Source organism: Manduca sexta, chromosome 13, assembly GCF_014839805.1.
Source record: "Manduca sexta isolate Smith_Timp_Sample1 chromosome 13, JHU_Msex_v1.0, whole genome shotgun sequence".
In the NCBI taxonomy this organism is placed as follows: domain Eukaryota; kingdom Metazoa; phylum Arthropoda; class Insecta; order Lepidoptera; family Sphingidae; genus Manduca; species Manduca sexta.
Genome location: NC_051127.1, coordinates 13,300,031 through 13,318,335, shown reverse-complemented (window position 1 = coordinate 13,318,335; position 18,305 = coordinate 13,300,031). Strand labels below are relative to the sequence as shown.

At 40.5% G+C, this 18,305-nt stretch overlaps 1 protein-coding gene across 12 annotated transcripts in view; it reads right to left on the bottom strand.

Moving 5' to 3' along the window:
- The window catches only part of LOC115449115 (sodium/potassium-transporting ATPase subunit alpha), a 73,831-nt gene that overhangs the window by 26,058 nt on the left and 29,468 nt on the right, over window positions 1-18,305 (bottom strand). The window contains exons 1-16 of one of the 12 annotated variants that reach the window (XM_030176831.2): window positions 13,806-13,814; window positions 8,922-9,002; window positions 8,535-8,666; window positions 8,270-8,440; window positions 7,811-8,032; window positions 7,509-7,727; window positions 7,240-7,420; window positions 6,904-7,161; window positions 6,447-6,796; window positions 6,111-6,362; window positions 5,813-6,024; window positions 5,437-5,620; window positions 4,985-5,200; window positions 4,319-4,413; window positions 403-577; window positions 54-290 (exon numbers count right to left, since the gene is read on the bottom strand). In XM_030176831.2, the coding sequence (XP_030032691.2) occupies window positions 54-290; window positions 403-577; window positions 4,319-4,413; window positions 4,985-5,200; window positions 5,437-5,620; window positions 5,813-6,024; window positions 6,111-6,362; window positions 6,447-6,796; window positions 6,904-7,161; window positions 7,240-7,420; window positions 7,509-7,727; window positions 7,811-8,032; window positions 8,270-8,440; window positions 8,535-8,666; window positions 8,922-9,002; window positions 13,806-13,814 (2,994 nt within the window). Of the gene's footprint in view, window positions 1-33; window positions 291-402; window positions 578-3,274; window positions 3,370-4,318; window positions 4,414-4,984; window positions 5,201-5,436; window positions 5,621-5,812; window positions 6,025-6,110; window positions 6,363-6,446; window positions 6,797-6,903; window positions 7,162-7,239; window positions 7,421-7,508; window positions 7,728-7,810; window positions 8,033-8,269; window positions 8,441-8,534; window positions 8,667-8,921; window positions 9,003-10,006; window positions 10,292-13,805; window positions 14,109-18,305 lie in introns of those variants that run through there. The other 11 variants (XM_030176829.2, XM_030176826.2, XM_030176827.2 and 8 more) reach the window with 11 other exon arrangements.

Sequence of the window (18,305 nt, the reverse complement as noted above, 5' to 3'; positions counted from 1 at the left end):
CTGTACGGACCTTCCAGGTCAAACCAATCATTAAACAGATAGTAGTACGTTACTCACTTGAGTGGGTACATCCTCAGGCCCTTGTCCATACCGGGCGTGTACGACAGGAACGCGGCGAGGGCGGTTTCGAATACGAGACCAAAGTTGAGAGCCCAGTTACGCATGCCCTGGTGAATGATGGAGTTGCGGCGGGTCTTGCAAATGATCAGATCGGCCCACTGCACCACGACGATCGAGACGAAGAAAGCGGTGTGGCACGTGAACTCCAGGGCCTTGCGGTCGCGGTAGGTCTGAAATGTGTTGCGTTATCGATTAATACGAATACTGAGCTGATTATGCTGTAACACTCTAAACTCAAAGTAAAAGTTTTTGATCAGCAAAACACTAAGTTCCAATACCCACCCATTCCTGTCCGTACGAGTCGGTCAAATCGTTGATGGCCTTCGAGTCCCATTGCTTCCTGATGCCGAACAGTTTCATTGGCAAAAATCCGTTCTCAGCCATGATCACGAAATACACGAAGAAACCAGCGGCGGCTTGGATCATGCCGATTTGTCCATAAGCCATCGAAATCAACCTGTCAACCCCCACATAAAAACATGTTAGGAGAGCGCACTTCAAAAGCAAAACGTCATAAGCGTCAAGACTTTCAAGCTATTTCTCAAATATTTCAATAATTTTTTTAATTTATTTTAGTTGAACTGCATTTTTAGTCTTTCTGATATTACTTATGCAGATTTATCTAATGTGGGCTACTATAAAGCAGTGGGTTTTGTGAGGCTCGGAAGATATTCACTAATATATCAATGTAGACAAAAAACAGTAAATACTCAAGCAGAAAGTACAGTTTGTATAAATTATAATTATCAATGTTTCCTGCGCTTTATCTACCTTGCTATGTCTAGACTTAATTTAATGACATGAAAACGGAGACACTTCTTGTAATATTTGACATAAGAATAATCCGGATGATTTGAAATAATTTTAAAACAGAACAAAAGTAACTGCCAATTTTCATGTCACACTTTCAGTTTAAAATCTACAGTGATGTAAGATTACATGCTGTGTGTCCACATGCACCAGTTCGGAATATTATAAAGAAAGCGGAAGCGTTCGTTATATTTGAAGTAGATAATTCAATAGGTATAAAGTTTGAAACAAAAGAAGAAAAGGAAGAAGTCAGCCCTATGCATGAACGTGATGTGTTTGTGAGCCTTGCAAGCGCTACAGCGAAGTGGTCTTTGCTTAGCCTCGTGCTACAATACTTTACATATTATAATGTACAGTAAATTACATAAAAAAATAATAAATTCATATAAAACAATATAATATTACTATAGATGCTCGATGACGCCTAAGTCATTCCTTAAAAAAGTTTATTTTTTTAACCAACCAATTTATATTGTCTCTATGCACTACTATGACTAACATGTCTATCCACACACAATTTAACCACTAGTGCGTTAACTATGACACTCTAAACAATCCTCTAATTCGTTCACTAAACGTGCATTTTCTCGTAACAGCGTCGCATCGCTCAATCGAGTCGCTAACTTGAAACATGGAAGAGTGAAGGTTACAGAGAAATAGATTAAGGACTAATTCCTCTAATTCTATTGAATTAATTAGATCGCTAGAGAATTTTATAAAAATCTATAAAATATAAAATTTACAAATTGAAAAGAAAATTTTCTATGTTCATTTTCTGAATGTATTTCATTGTGATTGTAAAGTAATAAGTTTATATTATGTCACATGACTATAACTAATCGATATCAACAATAAGTTGATGAACAAATGGTAAACGTTAGTTTGCGCCTCATTGTAATCACTCTTCCACATCCAATTTCAATTGGCATTGTTGAACCACAAGTAGCCGCACCACTCAGATTTGTCAAATCTCACCAAAATGCGCAGATGTAAATGCATTTAATCGATAGTGGGGCTAATCATTGTGTTAACACCAAATGATAAACTAGTAAGCGTCGCCAGGTGACGTCGGCGCGGTGCGGGGCCAACCTTCTGTTGACGAGATTGTCGCGGTAAGGGGATCCCGCGGTTGCCGCTTCATGATATCAGACTCGGGCGCCTCGTACGCCAATGAGTAGTAGCAGGTACCTTCGGTAACACCAAGCATTTAGACAAACCAGCACACGCGAGCCGACCGAGCGGCGCTCGAGTCGTTCACACTTAACATACTATACATACAATTACACATATACGAGTAACGAGTGGACACTGGCACGCGCCGGCGCCGGCGTCTCTAGCGACGACGCGCACGCGCACGGCACACATCCCACGTACATGATACACGGTACACCATAGTAATGATATTTATAATATACATACTTAATATATTACGCATAAATTTTGCTAATAAATGTCAAAATAGAAAAATTGGCGTGATGAAACATTAAACTATTGTAGCTTTTTTAATCGACCTTTAGAAGAGAGTAATAAAATCAGTCGAAATATCTACTCTAGTGATAGAATTACAAAATATAATATAAGCCCTAGCAGCATATTGTTACTGGTATTATGTATCGATATAATATAAATATGTGTAACTGCCGCCTATGATACGTTGATGACAGAGACCTGATCTGGAATTACGCTATATGATGTGGTGTCATGAAGCCAGTAGTGTGACGTGGTAAAGATCGAATGATAAAAAATGTCAACAAATAGTGTGTCATAAGTGTGCATGGAGATCATGAGAGGTAAAACGTATGAAAAAGTCAAAATACAATATAGAAATAAATAATATTGGAAGGCGTGTTAATAAATCGATAACATGTCTTTCATGCACGATAGACAAATGACAGAGACGAAATAACACCGAACACTTACCTGTGCAAGGCCACACATATACCACAGATAACGAATAAGTGTTAACATTAAACAGTAAAAACGACAAAGTCAACGTTTGGAACAACGCGTTTGCGCCGCGGCCACGACCCGGGTCTGTCGAGAGTTCGAAACGCGTTGCTCCACTACGACACCAAGCTACATACGTTAGTTTAAAGAAGGAAGGAGATTCGTTAGAGCAGAGTTTAAAAAGACAACGCAAGCCAGAAAGTTAGGAGCGGTGCGTTGGTCGCCTTCAATATATCCACACACAGAGCTATAGAGCGGTGTTCCTACGGGGCACCGTTCACACACTACAGGCAACAACCAAACCTCAATATTGAAGACTATCGTACACGTGGTAGCAAGCAATTAGCGTATAGAATAATATCTTTGAACGAGTCGGATGACACTCGCTATGTTTTACCTCTCGTTAACTAGTTTATCTGTGAAAGGGTTACGCGGCTGTCGCTTCATTATGTCAGATTCGGCCTCCTCGTAAGCCAGGGAAATGGCGGGCACCTACACAAACACTAGCCATGTGAGCGTCCGCCCGCGCACGGCCACGCGCACGCCCGGGCGCCGCTCACACGCTCCGCGCAAGCGAGGTGCATCATTGTCACGTGACACAACACCGAACACATAGCAAGACCATTACAATCACACGCCACCCGGGACAATATCATAAGCATGAGACTCAAGGCAGGAACGCAAACGTACTCGCACTAGATATAGTACTCGTACCCGAAGCGGGGTGGCGTTTGCTTGCAATCACTTGACGCTTAAAAACTAATCAACAAAACATAATTAACACAAATTTTAATCATGGAATGACTTCGATTATGACTTGCACCGGGAGTCGGTCACAATGCGAAACTTAACAAAATTAACCGAATGACTTGTGAATGAGTATGGCGATATAATTTCACACCGGTCGTATTCAATTCGATGATGTAGGGATGATATGACGATGACTGTGGTTACTCAGTGTGTTGTGTCTGTCTTAACTGTATTGATCGTAACCTGGGCAAGCGACCACCGTGATGGTATCCTGTACGGGTTCGTCAAATGTATTCCACACACATCATTACAACAAACAGAACACATAGGCGTTACCCCCCATACCCACAGGCCTAACACGTTGAAACGTCCAACTTCTGTAAGCTATTCATGTTATTCGGCACACTCTCGGCTGTCATTAGTTGTACGAAAACATGGTTTAGTAATATCATGCACGGCTTCACATCTTAATACACTGTTACTGGTTTTAATATTTTACATAACCGTAACGCGGAGAGCGAATAGTATACTATATTTATATATCAATGTTTTTTTATCGTTACGGTTATATGAAATAATGTAAATGTTAATTTTTGACAACCCAATCGTCACGATATCGAAACAACATCAGCGTTATTAGCTTTTATCATTAGAATTTATGGCAACACATTACGTAATATACTATAGAGACCTCTCATTAACAAGTTTGTCGCAAAATGGGTTCCTAGGAGGGCGTTTCATAATGTCCGCCTCGGCCGCCTCGTACGCGAGTGCAATCGCTGGTACCTAGTGTCAATAACTTATTAAAATACATATATTTACGGGATCCACGTTGGCTCTGAAAATTCTAAGGAAAATATAAAACTTTCCAACTAATATCAGTCACACATTGTATTTGTTTTAATTTTCTTAGTAACTGATAGTAGTTGCAAACTGTATTATGTTATACATCATCCTATCTAGATCTTAGACTATGTTTCTTTAATTTAAATGTAGAGGTTTAGTTAGTATACTGCAAGAATACCGGTTGTATTATACATTCTAAATACTACGATACTGCGTCTTATAATTTTTTTATTGTATGTACTATAGTATTGGAACTTTTATAGTACCGTATTTTCATTAGATTTTTACGAGATTCAATAGAAATCGAGATGAATTTTGAATTCAATTTATAAGTCACAAGCTCCATCGAACGTAAACTTAATATAATATGTGTCAAAATTACGTCAATTAATTCTGTACTGAAATGTTATTTGAAATCAAAATGAAATTTGTATCAGTTTTTAAATTTAAAACCAATTCCCTTGCAGTATAAGTCAACATACAGGTTAGAGTTAAAAAGTTTCGAACTCACCATGTCAGTTCCGAGATCAATGCACAGGATAGTGACGGTGCCGAGGGGCAGGGGAATGTCGCACAGGATAAAGGCAAGGAAGGGCGAGATTTCGGGAATGTTCGACGTCAGGGTGTAAGCGATGGATTTCTTCAGATTGTCGAAGATCAATCGTCCCTCCTCTACGCCAGTCACGATCGACGCGAAGTTATCGTCCAGCAGGATCATGTCGGCGGCCTATAATACGTATTGGTGTTTTACCATGCCAAATTTGAATGCCAATGTAAATTTAACTTTTGAAATAACTGATTTGCATTTTAATTTTGTAGACTTATATAAAGATTTATTAAGTATAAAATATACTGTGTTTTTCTAAATAATATTAAGAAGTTTACGATTCAGAGTATCGATTTATCTTGCTCGAAGGACCAATTTTTTCTTCGTTTCCAGCCACCCCGTTCCTTACATCTTACCTGTTTCGACACGTCAGAGCCAGCAATGCCCATGGCAACACCGATGTCAGCCTTCTTCAGAGCGGGGGAGTCGTTGACACCATCACCGGTGACAGCCACAATGGCGCCGAGACGCTGGCAACCCTCCACGATGATCAGCTTCTGTTGTGGGGACGTGCGGGCGAACACAATTTCCGTGTGGAACCTGGGTTTGGGAGACGAGATATGAATATGGAGAACTTATATCAATTTTGTATATGCATTTGAAAAGTAATAGCATTCGTCGAGAGGGCAACATTTTTAAAAAGGTCCAAGAAATTATTTCTTTGTTTCATATATTGTGTTACTAAATCTCAAATATGTACAGAGGATAGTCTTGTAAGAGTGAGTAACGTACTTAAGGATTTCGTCAAGTTGGTCAGAGTTGAGCTCCCTGAGTTCGGTTCCGTGAATGACAGCAGCCTTGGCCTCGCGAGGGTTCACTTCCGACACAGGGATGTTCAGACGAGCAGCAATGTCTTCAACGGTTTCATTACCTTCAGAAATGATTCCTACAGATTTGGCAATAGCCTTGGCAGTGATAGGGTGGTCACCAGTAACCATGATAACCTGGAAAAAGAATGTACATTGAGTTAACGTTCCTCGTAATCACACTTCATCATTAGCCGGCATTTATTACGTAAGTTATTTGTTACCTTAATTCCAGCAGATCGGCACTTAGCAACAGCGTCAGGGACGGCAGCACGGGGAGGATCAATCATACTCATGAGGCCAACGAAGCGGAGGTTCTCCAAGGGGAAGTTGGGGTCATCAGTATTGAACTTGTAACCAATGGGGTATTTGTCTGATGGCAGTTGTAAGTCGCAGAAACCGAGCACACGTTCACCGAGACCGCCCAATTCCAAGTAAGCATTGTTGAAAGCTTCCTTCATTTCCTCGTCCAAAACCTGGAACGATTATGACAATCAAGAAATCGGTTATAACTCTATTGGTGAATTACTGTCACCATATTATGATGAATGATATTTTACCTTTTCCTTTCCTCCAATGAAAATAGTGCTGCAACGTTCCAGAATCCTTTCGGGAGCTCCCTTCATGACGAGCAAGTGGCGAGGGTCGCTGGGATCATCACTCTCGTGGATCGAAACCTGGTACTTGTTGGTAGAGTTGAATGGAATTTCGCACACTTTCTTGTTACGTTTCCTGATCGACATGACGTCTCCGAGAGCAAGTTCCATACATTTCAGCAAAGCAGCTTCAGAGGCATCACCAGCGACTTCCTTCTTCAGAATGGGAACACCTTCCTGACCACCTTTGAATTCAGCTCGGTTGCAGAGGGTAGCGATTTTGGCGAGGGCTTTGAATCCAGGGCTAGTGCGGTCTGATGAGAAAAGTTAAATATGTATTTTCTAATAGTAGATATTGAAAAATCACGAGCAAGTTTTGTAAAATCTTTATTTTTAAAGAAGTCTATCTTATTATACCCACCATACTGTACTCCGGATTGATCCTCAGTGGTATCAGCTTCGATGATCTGGTTATCGAACCACATGTGGGCGACGGTCATCCTGTTCTGGGTGAGGGTTCCGGTCTTATCCGAGCAGATGGTAGATGTAGAGCCCAGGGTCTCGACAGCTTCCAGATTCTTCACCAGGCAGTTCTTTGAGGCCATTCGTTTGGCAGTGAGGGTTAGGCATACGGTTACAGTGGCCAGTAAACCTTCGGGTACGTTAGCTACAATGATACCTGTGGAAAAAATCGAGTATGAATATCTGTATTTCAATATTACCATACATTGGCCGTAAGTTATGAGACTCATTTTACCGATCAAGAAAATGACAGCATCAAGCCAATGGTATCCAAGGATGAAGGCAATCACGAAGAAGGTAACACCGAGGAACACGGCTACACCAGTAATCAAGTGGATGAAATGGTGGATTTCCTTGGCAATGGGGGTTTCTCCGGTATCCAAACCAGAAGCTAAACCAGCGATACGGCCCATGACCTGTTCAAAGGAAAGAAACCATGTTATAGGATCTTGGAAATTTCATTTAAAGGATTTTGCTTTCACTATTGCAGCTACGGATACTTACGGTATTGTCACCACAGCAGATAACGATTCCCTTCGCAGTTCCCTCAACGGCGTTGGTAGAGAAGAATGCCAGATTCTTGGTTTCCAGTGGGTTCTCGTTAGTGAATTCAGGTCCTCGCGACTGGGGTTCAGACTCGCCAGTTAAACTGGAGTTGTCCACCTTGAATCCTCGCGCCTCAATGATGCGGACATCAGCTGGGATACGATCACCGAATTTTACCTGTGATTATAATATAAATCCTTTGTAACTACGGACTCTTGTGAAAATTTGACTACATTTACCTTACAATATCAATTACTTACTTCAACAATATCACCAAGTACCAAATCTTCAGCGCGGAGAGTGAGCTTTTCGCCTTCGCGGATGACGGTGGCAAACTGGGGGACCATGTTTTTGAACGATTCCATAATTTTAGATGACTTGCTTTCCTGGTAGTATGAGAATATACCCGTAACGATCACGACAGCCGCCAATACAATGCCAAGGTACAAGTTATCATCGGAGGGTTCTTCTACGGTACTCGCCTGGAAGACAAAAACTTCAGTTTATACTGATGATCAGACCAGCCAATTCATTGATGTTTTTCGTTTGTTAAGTGATGATGGTATAAATTAAGTAAAAGAATTTTATTTGTACAGGGAATATTCACCCAAAGGAGTCCATCGTGGTAGGCTGTCTTATGTGAGGATTATTTTATTGCGCAATTATATTTTTTCGTTGATAACGCTATATGTAATGGATTGACATGCTTATTAACTTACCTGGATTCCATATGCAATAAAGCAAAGAATAGCACCAATCCATAGTAATAATGCGAAGCCACCAAACAGATTTTTACAAAACTTCACCCATTCGGGTGTCTGTTTGGGTGGTGTGAGTGCGTTTGGACCGTCCCGTTCGAGATTCTCTTTCGCTTTTGCGTGACTAAGGCCCTGTAACCAAACATCATGATGTACATAACAGGAATTCTATTGGGTGAAAAATTACATTAATTTCAAGGGATTTCCTATCAAGCAGTTGCCTTACATTTTCTGGGTGTGTCTGAAATCTTTGGTATAGTTCTTCCGGTGTTACTTTGTGATAATCGATGTCCAACTCCTGTTTAAGATCTTCTAAATCTCCTGGTTTCCGCTTTTTCGCAGGGGGTTTCCGGCGGGTCTGCAACATTGCGTTGAGAAACAAAAGCGTTATTATGTGCAGTCACTTGTAACATTTAAAAAAATATTTTTATTTTATATTTTTTTATTCTTAAATCTAAGAGCAAAATCAAAACATAAGAGGAAACATTACAATGCTCTCAAGAATACATGCATGCGATGTGATGATGATTACAGATGCTTCGCGTTGCAACGAGCGCTGTCATCAAATCTCACTTTGGTGGTACATATGAAAAGTGGTAACGTAAATAAAAACCTTGTACTGCCCGTCAGCTGTTCTATTGTCGTCCTTAATGGGCCCGATGGTGGCGACGCGGTACGAGTCGGTACGGCCATGCTGTAAACACAACTAGGGGCTAGACACGTTCTACAAGGCGGCCCTATGGGCTATGCGATGGATGATTGGTGATGCCCAGAGTTACGATGTCGCATGATGATAGCTTCACACGGTTAATCAAACAATCACAATCAGATGAATCATGCAAAATCGAAACTCCGAGACAGAAACACAAAGAAACAAACATGAATTAAGAATAAACAATTTGATATAATTGAGCGAAAGGTCTCGAATGACGAAAGTATTTTTTTTTACATAATTACAATGAAATGTTGATAGCATTATCAAAACAAGTCAACAAACAATGAAATTTATGCAAATGAGTGTTGCGTAAACTATTTGTAATTTTAACTACGGTGAGATAAACGAGCACTGAGTTTCGATTCGCAAGCGAACAAAGGGGAGCATGGAGCATAACCTTGTGGAACACAAGTGCACAGAGATGGTAGGGACCAGCTCAATGGCGTTCAATTGATCTGAACTAGTTGCGCGTGCGAACCTAAGCACACCCCACAAAACATCTCTACGCATGATTGATTCTACGTATTCAATAATGATATTACCGTGTATATAATACTGCACTATTATAAAAAAATGTGGATTCAAAAATTAACAAATTCAACTTTAGTCTTAAATTCGTTCGTATCAGAAGATAAAATCGACACTAAAAATATTAAATTAAGTCTCGCTACGATATTAAGTATGGCTTGATTTTTTTTTGATGTTATAAAATTAACCCGAAACAATACTATACAATTGTAAGCTATGTTTATAACTAAAGTTCATACTATAATTGACCAAAAATAGAAAATTTAAGAGACTATAACTGATACAGTAAGCTCGCACTGCCACATCTGAATTGAAGTATAGATCCAACGTATTACTTTTGTAATAGTCTTTACTACAACTGTGTTTTAAGCTTCAAATAGCTACTGGTTCCAACGTGTGTAAACCAAATAAATCAAAGCACTGAAACTAAATATTACTGTAATTGTAAGTCTTACCATTGTGAGAAGGTTACCGGAAACTTCAAAGTAATAAACTTGGTATTGTGTGCAAAAGGGGAGTAATGTCGCTCAGTTCTAAATGCGTCCGCGGTGCCGTAAACAAGTCAACCGTCGCCGTCGCTAATTGACAAACGTTTTCGTAGCAGGCCTCATTAAACCGCGCCCTGAATTCCCGTGAAGGTTATCGGGAATTACGGGCGCGCAGAGCGATCCTGGTACACTACGCGAACACTGCTAACTACGGACTGGCAGCCTTTGGCGACGACCGCTCCGAGGTCTCAACACCGACTAACGTCACGGAAACTACACTCGCAATTATAATTAAATAATATGGAATATGAACAACGGTTTAAACTAAGAGAAGGCGTGCGGGAGAGGCGGACGTCGCAGCCATGATCCTCCAGTTACATAAGCGGCGCGCTCGGCGAGCATGCGCACTGCGGACTTAACCCCCATTCGCTACCCTCGACATAAATAGCTAAAAGACAAGGTTGCCTCCCCGGTCCCCGGCGACCGCATTTATAATCTTTATAAAGGTTAAACCGGAATATCTGATATAAAATCGAAACTGGTCTCCCCGCGAATGAAACAGCTCGACGCTATGGGGACATTTAACCCACTTTACAACATTCAAGGACGAATTTTGGCAACGACGTCTGTTACAAAGGGTGAAAGGGTGGAGTGCGACTAAAGAATTGACCCGGTGAGAATTACGCGAGTGCAGAAGGAAATTTTGGTTAGAGTGAATAAAATATTATAATACATACTATGTACAAAATTATTTTAGTTTTAACTTGAGGAAAATGAGGAAAGTGAGAGTGAACAACTGTACAAAAACGTTATTCAGATTTAAAAAGGTGTTTTTATATTTGTGTATTGCCACATTGAGAGAATGTACTATACAACAGCAATACAATAATAATTATTAATAGAAACTACATTTCAATCAAATGGAACGCGAATGTCAACGAGCGACCGAGGCTTCATTGAGTCGGTGGCAAACTGCTTTATGCCGAAAAAATGTGGTTACTATCGTAGTAAACGCGTCACGTGTGAATGGGACATATTATTATACAGCAATGTGACGCGACCGGCGGGCTCTCCCGATGTCATACGATTCAGTGCCAAAATACTATTATTATCAGGCACAGACTTTCTACACGCCTCGATGTTATATGCACATGTTGTAAATTAGAAATCAATTGTACACAGTGAGTGACAAAGCATGTCATAACATTGGAAAATTGATCAGCAGCCGATCGTGAAACGTTTATACTATTGGCATACATCAATGTGATTTGAGATGTATTCCATATTCTTTCAGAGAAATCTTTTAGCGAAAACCTTGAATCACATTTAAACATATTACATGTTTTGGCAAGTATAAATTATTGACAATATTTAAATCAACTGGATCATTTGCGATGTTTAAGTGGTATGGAATTTTACATTGAGTGTTTATGCACTGGTATAAATGCGAAACGTTACATAATAGTTTTAAATGGAAACGCACTCATTAATTCAACTATTGCGCTTTTATAAAATGTTTATACTATGGTACCTACTCACTGAATAAAAAGAGTAGGTACAAATTGAAGACAAGCTTACAATAGATAAGTGCAAAAGATTAAAAACAATTTGGATAACCTTTAGTTGCTTTGTCTGGAAGACCACAGACCAAGTTCTTTAAACAAATAAGATTAACTTAAGCAGAACACAATGTTAAAGAGAATGTTCAACATTCGAAACAAAAGTAGAGATGAAACATTTTAGATTTTTTCAAAGTGAACGAAGTTACGTAACGCACTATTCTTTTCAAGTAACACTATCACACTTAAAGTCTTTGAAGAGGAAAAGAGGACTGGAGCAGGTACGTTGCTGCTCGAAATCCGGAAGCCGACTGAGCTGGAGAGAGCCCGGATGGAACACCACATCGACTGTATTGATTCAGGAATTCCCCAAAATTAGGTCGACGGCTTAATGGACGCAAGAAGTAATTTCATAACAATCGCGAGATTTAGGTCTTCTTAATGCGTTATTGAACATTGACGCATTGCGCAATAATTAAAAAATGTAGACCAATTATTTTTAAAATACCTTTAACTACTTACAAGGGAACTACAATGTTACATAATACCTTAAAATAAAGGGGGTGAATGACCTAAATCTGGGCAGCTGTTTTAAATGTTAACAGAAACCGATGCAATTATAATGTACTTAGAAAACTCTTACTAAACTCTTGCATAATTGCAATTCAGGAAATTATTGAGAAAACAGGCACTGTTAGTGACATTCGCAAAGACTTTACCCCAAAGTCGAGGTCTAATATCCTAATTGATGCGTGCTGTCGTCATAAAGGATAAAGGAAATACACCAATAGAGCGCCGGTACTCTATGCGATTTAAATGACATAATGTCAAAGCAATTTTCTAATAAACCTTCGGTGCTCTTATAGTCGTGTCCGAAGCACGGTCGACTCCCGCGACAACCTGTTAGCTACTTCCTTCAGATCACCTAGCGAGGTCTCTTCACCTTCAAGATAGATACGCTGCCGTCCGACTAGTCTTTTTAACAAGACGCGAAGTCAACGAGTGGTGATTTTAGAATGAATGAAAATCTAGATTGAATCCATTTTACAGGGCAAAACTAAATTGAAATTGAATGATTTTTTTTTAAAATACCGAGAGCGATCCGCGCAGGCTGTGATCCCGGGCACGACTGACCTGCAAAACGGGTGTAACGAGGTACATCCAAACCACCCCATATGGACGCCCATAATTTACCTAATTCGCAATAGGATACCTAATTCCCACGCGCAATGGTTGCTTCTAAAGCAAGAATTTTTATTCAAATACTCATGCACTCCGACGAAAGAAATAATGGCCATTAAAAATCTCAACGCCGATAAAACATTTTAAATTTAAACTGCCTATCCATTTTATCGATTTGCAGACATAAAATCCGACCCAAATCCTGAGTAAGATGCTTTTAAATTATAACATTTCATTTCGTGAATGGAAAACTATGTTCTGCGTAATCCACGAGAGTAACCACCGAGAAAAATGGATTTGATCAGCCAATATGTGAATCCGACGCGCATGTACCCCGATTGTGTTCCGCTATGACAATAGATGCCGATAATTAAAGAAGTTGCAATGTAAAAAATCTATACTAGAAATATACAATTTTATTGTGACCCGTATCCTCCTGGAGACCGACCGTTTTATCCCGAATTCGAGGAAGCGGTTCAGCGACACAAGAGTGGTGTCCTGCGCTTCGCACAGATCGATACGGACGAGTTACGCAATCCAGCCGGCGGCGTCTCCAATATATTGCTCCCCCTTTATTCTTCAAAATTTATCATCTACGTGCTATATCTAGATTACGCAGTTAAAATAAATGCTACTTTACGTATCACAGAAGAAGGATATAGTACAATAAATAAAGATTTTATAGACATAAAGCGATTACATTATTTTTACTTTACATTATATGAGAAGAAATCGCAGCGGCTACGTGCGCAGGATAATAGCTTAGTTTTTTTTTTATCAGAACAAAGGATCGTGCATTTTTTTTTCTTTTGCAAAATTATATACTGCATAATGCCTTAGAGTATGGTTTAAGTGACAAAAGCTCCGTTCTCAAGCAGCAGGGCATATCGGTCACTTGGACCACGTTACCTTTCCGCACTCATCGACTGACATGCACTTAACACCTTCACGAAAGCACTGTTTCGTTGGTCGGTGCTCGCAACTACAAAGGCTAATGCAAGCACTACTACAGGCACTGCACTCACCTCGCCCATTTTCGCTAGTCTTTATGTAAAGGCGGATAAAAGTGAACAAGCCGCCTCTGGGGTCTCGCCTTTTCCCTCAACGGAACGGGGTGGGTCGTAGTTAGTTCTGCAACAACGGGACCCTTATGGTTTCCTCGACCGAATGAAAAAACTTAAAAATATGTGCGCTTCACGTTGTTTTCCGTCGCACGACACTGGGGCTATGTCATCGTGGTACTAAACTAAAACCCGGTATGAGAGAGCCAGGCGCGAAGAGCGCGACGTTCGGTGGCCTGCTTCGGGCGGCGACTGACGGTGGGGCCGGCGCGTATCGAGTTGACGGCGCACTGACGTCACACTGCGTCACGACGCCAGCGCCGCCGCTCCACCGCCGCGCGCACCCTGCTGCGCACGCCGCTCCACCCTCCGCCACCGCCACTTCCCCGCCACATCCCCGATACCGCTACCGCCGCGGCACCCGCCCCGCTCGTAACCTTCCACAACCGGTACGTTGACAGCCTCTCCTGATCGACAAGCATTCCGTCGATGCACGGACTCTGCCGACCTCTCCTAGTATACTAGCAAACGCCCCATATACTACTTTACCGTAGCCGACGATAACCATGTATTTTTAAATACATTTCCTTAGGATATAACTCAAACCTGAAGATATTATGAGACTACTAGTATAATATCTTACGTATTTAGCTGAGTCTACCGAGTAGGTCGAACCGAGGCATGCCACTGTAAAACCTAACCGGCACGCCCTACGTTACTCCCTGTATTGATAAAAATACGTGCTGCTTGCGGGGTATTACAATGTTCTAGATAAGCAAACGTTTATACGCATTATATGCGCGTGTTAGTATTATATTGAAATCCCAAACAGTATGTCTTGGTTTTCAATTTAAACGCATCTAAACTCATAAAGCTTTGCCTAAGTTTACGTTTTGGTGGCCAGCAATCCGCCTTGATGGTGAGTGTACAATGAACATACGCCAGTTTTATTGCATTCGCATTATGATAATGTCATAACCTCCAAATATAAATAAATTGAAATACGTAAATGTTTTACGAGTAGCCGCGTCTTCTGACCAAATGACCACTACTGTCTGTTGAAACTGGCACAGAGTTTATTACTTCAGTGTAAAGCAAAAACCCACATAGTACCTGAAACGGCACTCGAGTCCGCTTACCCGAAGAATATTAAAGTCCCGTCTGCATGGAGACAGAAGCGCATACAAGCCAGTGCGATGAATTTTTCATTGGACCGAGGAACTGACAGTGCATTTACAGAGCTATATTTAGCTAATCAATAAAGTTAATTGCTACTCAGCTTTTTGCGGTATATCTAATATTCCGTTGTGTTCCAAGTCGATCTAATTGGATACTTTGTGAATCTAGGACAATGAGAATCATAAATAGGAAGGTAAAATCTATACTAAGTTTTATAAATAACTAGAAAGCGAGGTCGGCCGGTATTAAAGCACTTAAAGAATCGGTGAAAACATTTCCCGCTTTTGTATATTTATTTTAACACAAGATCAAAAGGATATTAGCGCTTTAATACACCGTATTAGACGTTTGATCTGTTTAGATCTATGCTACAGTCGAAATTAGGCAATAAACGTTTCGATACAGCTTTTTCAGACCACGCAAACGTTTGTACTACTAGTGATCATTTTTCATTATAACTCAGCTGAGCTGTATACGTTCTTACGTAACAAAGACATTCAATTCATTGAATTGCGTTAACATTACTCAAAAAGTTAATTATACTGTAGTTTACAATGTTACGAGTTTAATGGGATTAGTTTGGATGCACGTACATTGTAAACGACGCATTGTAATAATTCAAAGCCATATGTGGTGTGTGAAGCGTTAACTTATAAAAGACAGAACTTTTAACATGTATACACGTACAACTAGTTTAATTAATCCGCCATTTTAATAACGCAAACCAAAAGTGGTTTATCAAAGAACTGAAACGTTACCCGACGCGTTATACGTGAGCAACACAAACCAAACTTTAATGAGATTTCAGTACCACGGCTAATTGCGAGCCTGTGCAATCTGAAACTGAAAGAGATGCGTACGCTCTGCAATATTACCAATGTTTCAAGCCATGTGATAATTAAAAGTCAGCAAATGTTAAGTGGGCACTTTTGCCGTCGTGTGACCATCCTCGAGCGCCTTGTTTCTACTTGAACATGAAATAGCGCACACATGTTTTGCGAGATAAGGGCGTCGTTAGGCTTAAAACTGCTTTCAATAAAAACAAAAAATTACGCGGAACCCAGTTCCAAGCGACCTGTAAAAATATACATTGTATTTTACGTTATTTTTACGTTGAAATGTTTTAAAGCCAGTCGTAAATGCAGTGAGGCAATGGTGGCTACATTTTATTCGCAATCTCCTGCAGTCTATGCCTCCACGGTACAATAAAACGCAAAGTTGCACACTTTTCAATTTCAGCATCCGTCATGCCCTAGCTGTGCGCTTATTTTTCATTTTACCAGGTCTGGACTGGAACGTTTAAACAAAAGGATTTTTCTTCTCATTGTTTTCACGATCTGCGGTCGGGGGTTTCATGTGTTTTGCAAGATAATGTGCTGTGCTCACCCACGCATCACACAAACTGCATCTACTTGTGTTTATAGTCAGGATATAGCCAGTGAAATTCAATAATAAAATAATCATAAAATATATTTTTATGGGCACCTAATGTTAATTGATGGAAGAAATCCTTTATCCAACTTAGCAGAATTGAAGTGTTGAATGTTACTTAATTAATGACTCATTCCACTCGAGTCCACGGTGCACCGACATTGAAATGAGATGAAATGAAAACAGAATACTTAAACAAAAGGTTTAACAGAAGAATATGTTAATTCATTATAATTTCGGTTATTATAAACGGAGATATTCAAAGGGAACCATGCTTCATATATTATGGAGAGGCGTTTGTATCACGTGTAGGGGGCAGCGGGCCATTCCTTCTCCGTGAAAGACCGGCTGATATGAAATTTCGTCGTCGTGCGGTTCGCAGGGTGGTGGCGCTGGCGGGCGGCGCGAGGGCCGGGGCGGTTGGTGTCGGCGAAGGGGTGCTTGGTTTGAGGGCGGAGGGTGCACGAGGCTCTATTTGGGTCACCCCGGGCGTCATTCCCCACGATCAATAGTGGAGTCGGCGCGCGCCGTCTACCATCTCGCTCGCCCGCCGCCGGTTACCTAACGCGTCTCGCACACTGTTCCATCGGAATTAATTATTTTCCAAATCGCCTTATATGATCTCCTAAGACGAGACTGATCACCTCACATAAAACGATTATTCCCATTAGTCGAATTCTATACAAAACAACTCATAGCACGCCCTTAGGTTGAAGCAGGATAGGTGGGCGCTGCCTTTTCTTTATCCAGGACGATTTTATCCAGTAGGGTTGTACGTTATGTAACAGAAAATTTATACATTATAAAGTGAAAATTAGACACACCTATTTCTCAGGAAGTCCTTTAGGCTACAAGATAATCACAATCGAGATATCTTCGAAGTTCAATAATGAATATCGAATATTTTTGCAAACAGCATCGGCTCCCAAATAATTCATGATTACGAAAGTAAACTGGAAGCTTATAATGAGGTGTTCGCAGTCGAGGAGCGAACTGAAGTGGGCGCATAAATATTACAGAGGAGTAGTCGATGAGGCGGCGAATGCTAACTAGTTAGAAAATCCAAGAGATGGCCCGACTCACTCGTGTAATACATTATACATGCTGAAATCCTAGTTTAAGTCAATTTCACAGACACTAACCCTCTAATACAATGGGAGGAAAAACACAAATTGAAAACTGGAAACAAAATTTCGAACATTTGCATTTTGACTGGAACGCAATTGGCAAACTTTTTACATTAAGCTTCAATGGTTGGAAAGCTTTTTCCCGATGGAAAAAATAATTTATTGGCATTTTCTGTTTGCGTTTTTTTTTATTCAGAAAACAGATATTTCAACATCTATCAGTTTGGTAAGATGTGCATATTATGTTTTACGCTCTTTAGGCACTTTTTCTATATACTACTACGCAGTTGCTTTTAATTTAACGCTTCGAAAGATACTCCTGTCTGCGTTCTATGCAACGTGTACGAGAACACTAAATCATCTATTGTTAGGTAAAGCGCTTAAACCGCAATCCGTGTATTTCAGAAATAGCCTAGCCTAGAAAGTGTTGCGTCGGAACAAAGGTAAACGTGAACTACGTGAAGAACGTGGCAACTCAAACCGTCGACCATATTCGTTGCCAAAATGTGTCGATCATAAAAGTCTTAGTTATTCTGAACCACTACAATATCGTAGAATGGTTCGTGAAACGTCAAGGCCGGTACGAAAACTACAAATATATCCAAAAACGTGGCTTCAGCGGATCGTAGGGACTTGAAGCCCGACGCAATACAATAAAAAAACTCCAGTTGCGTAAGTTACTTGATACCTACGGCAGGTACAAAAGCACCTGGCAATACATACGTAT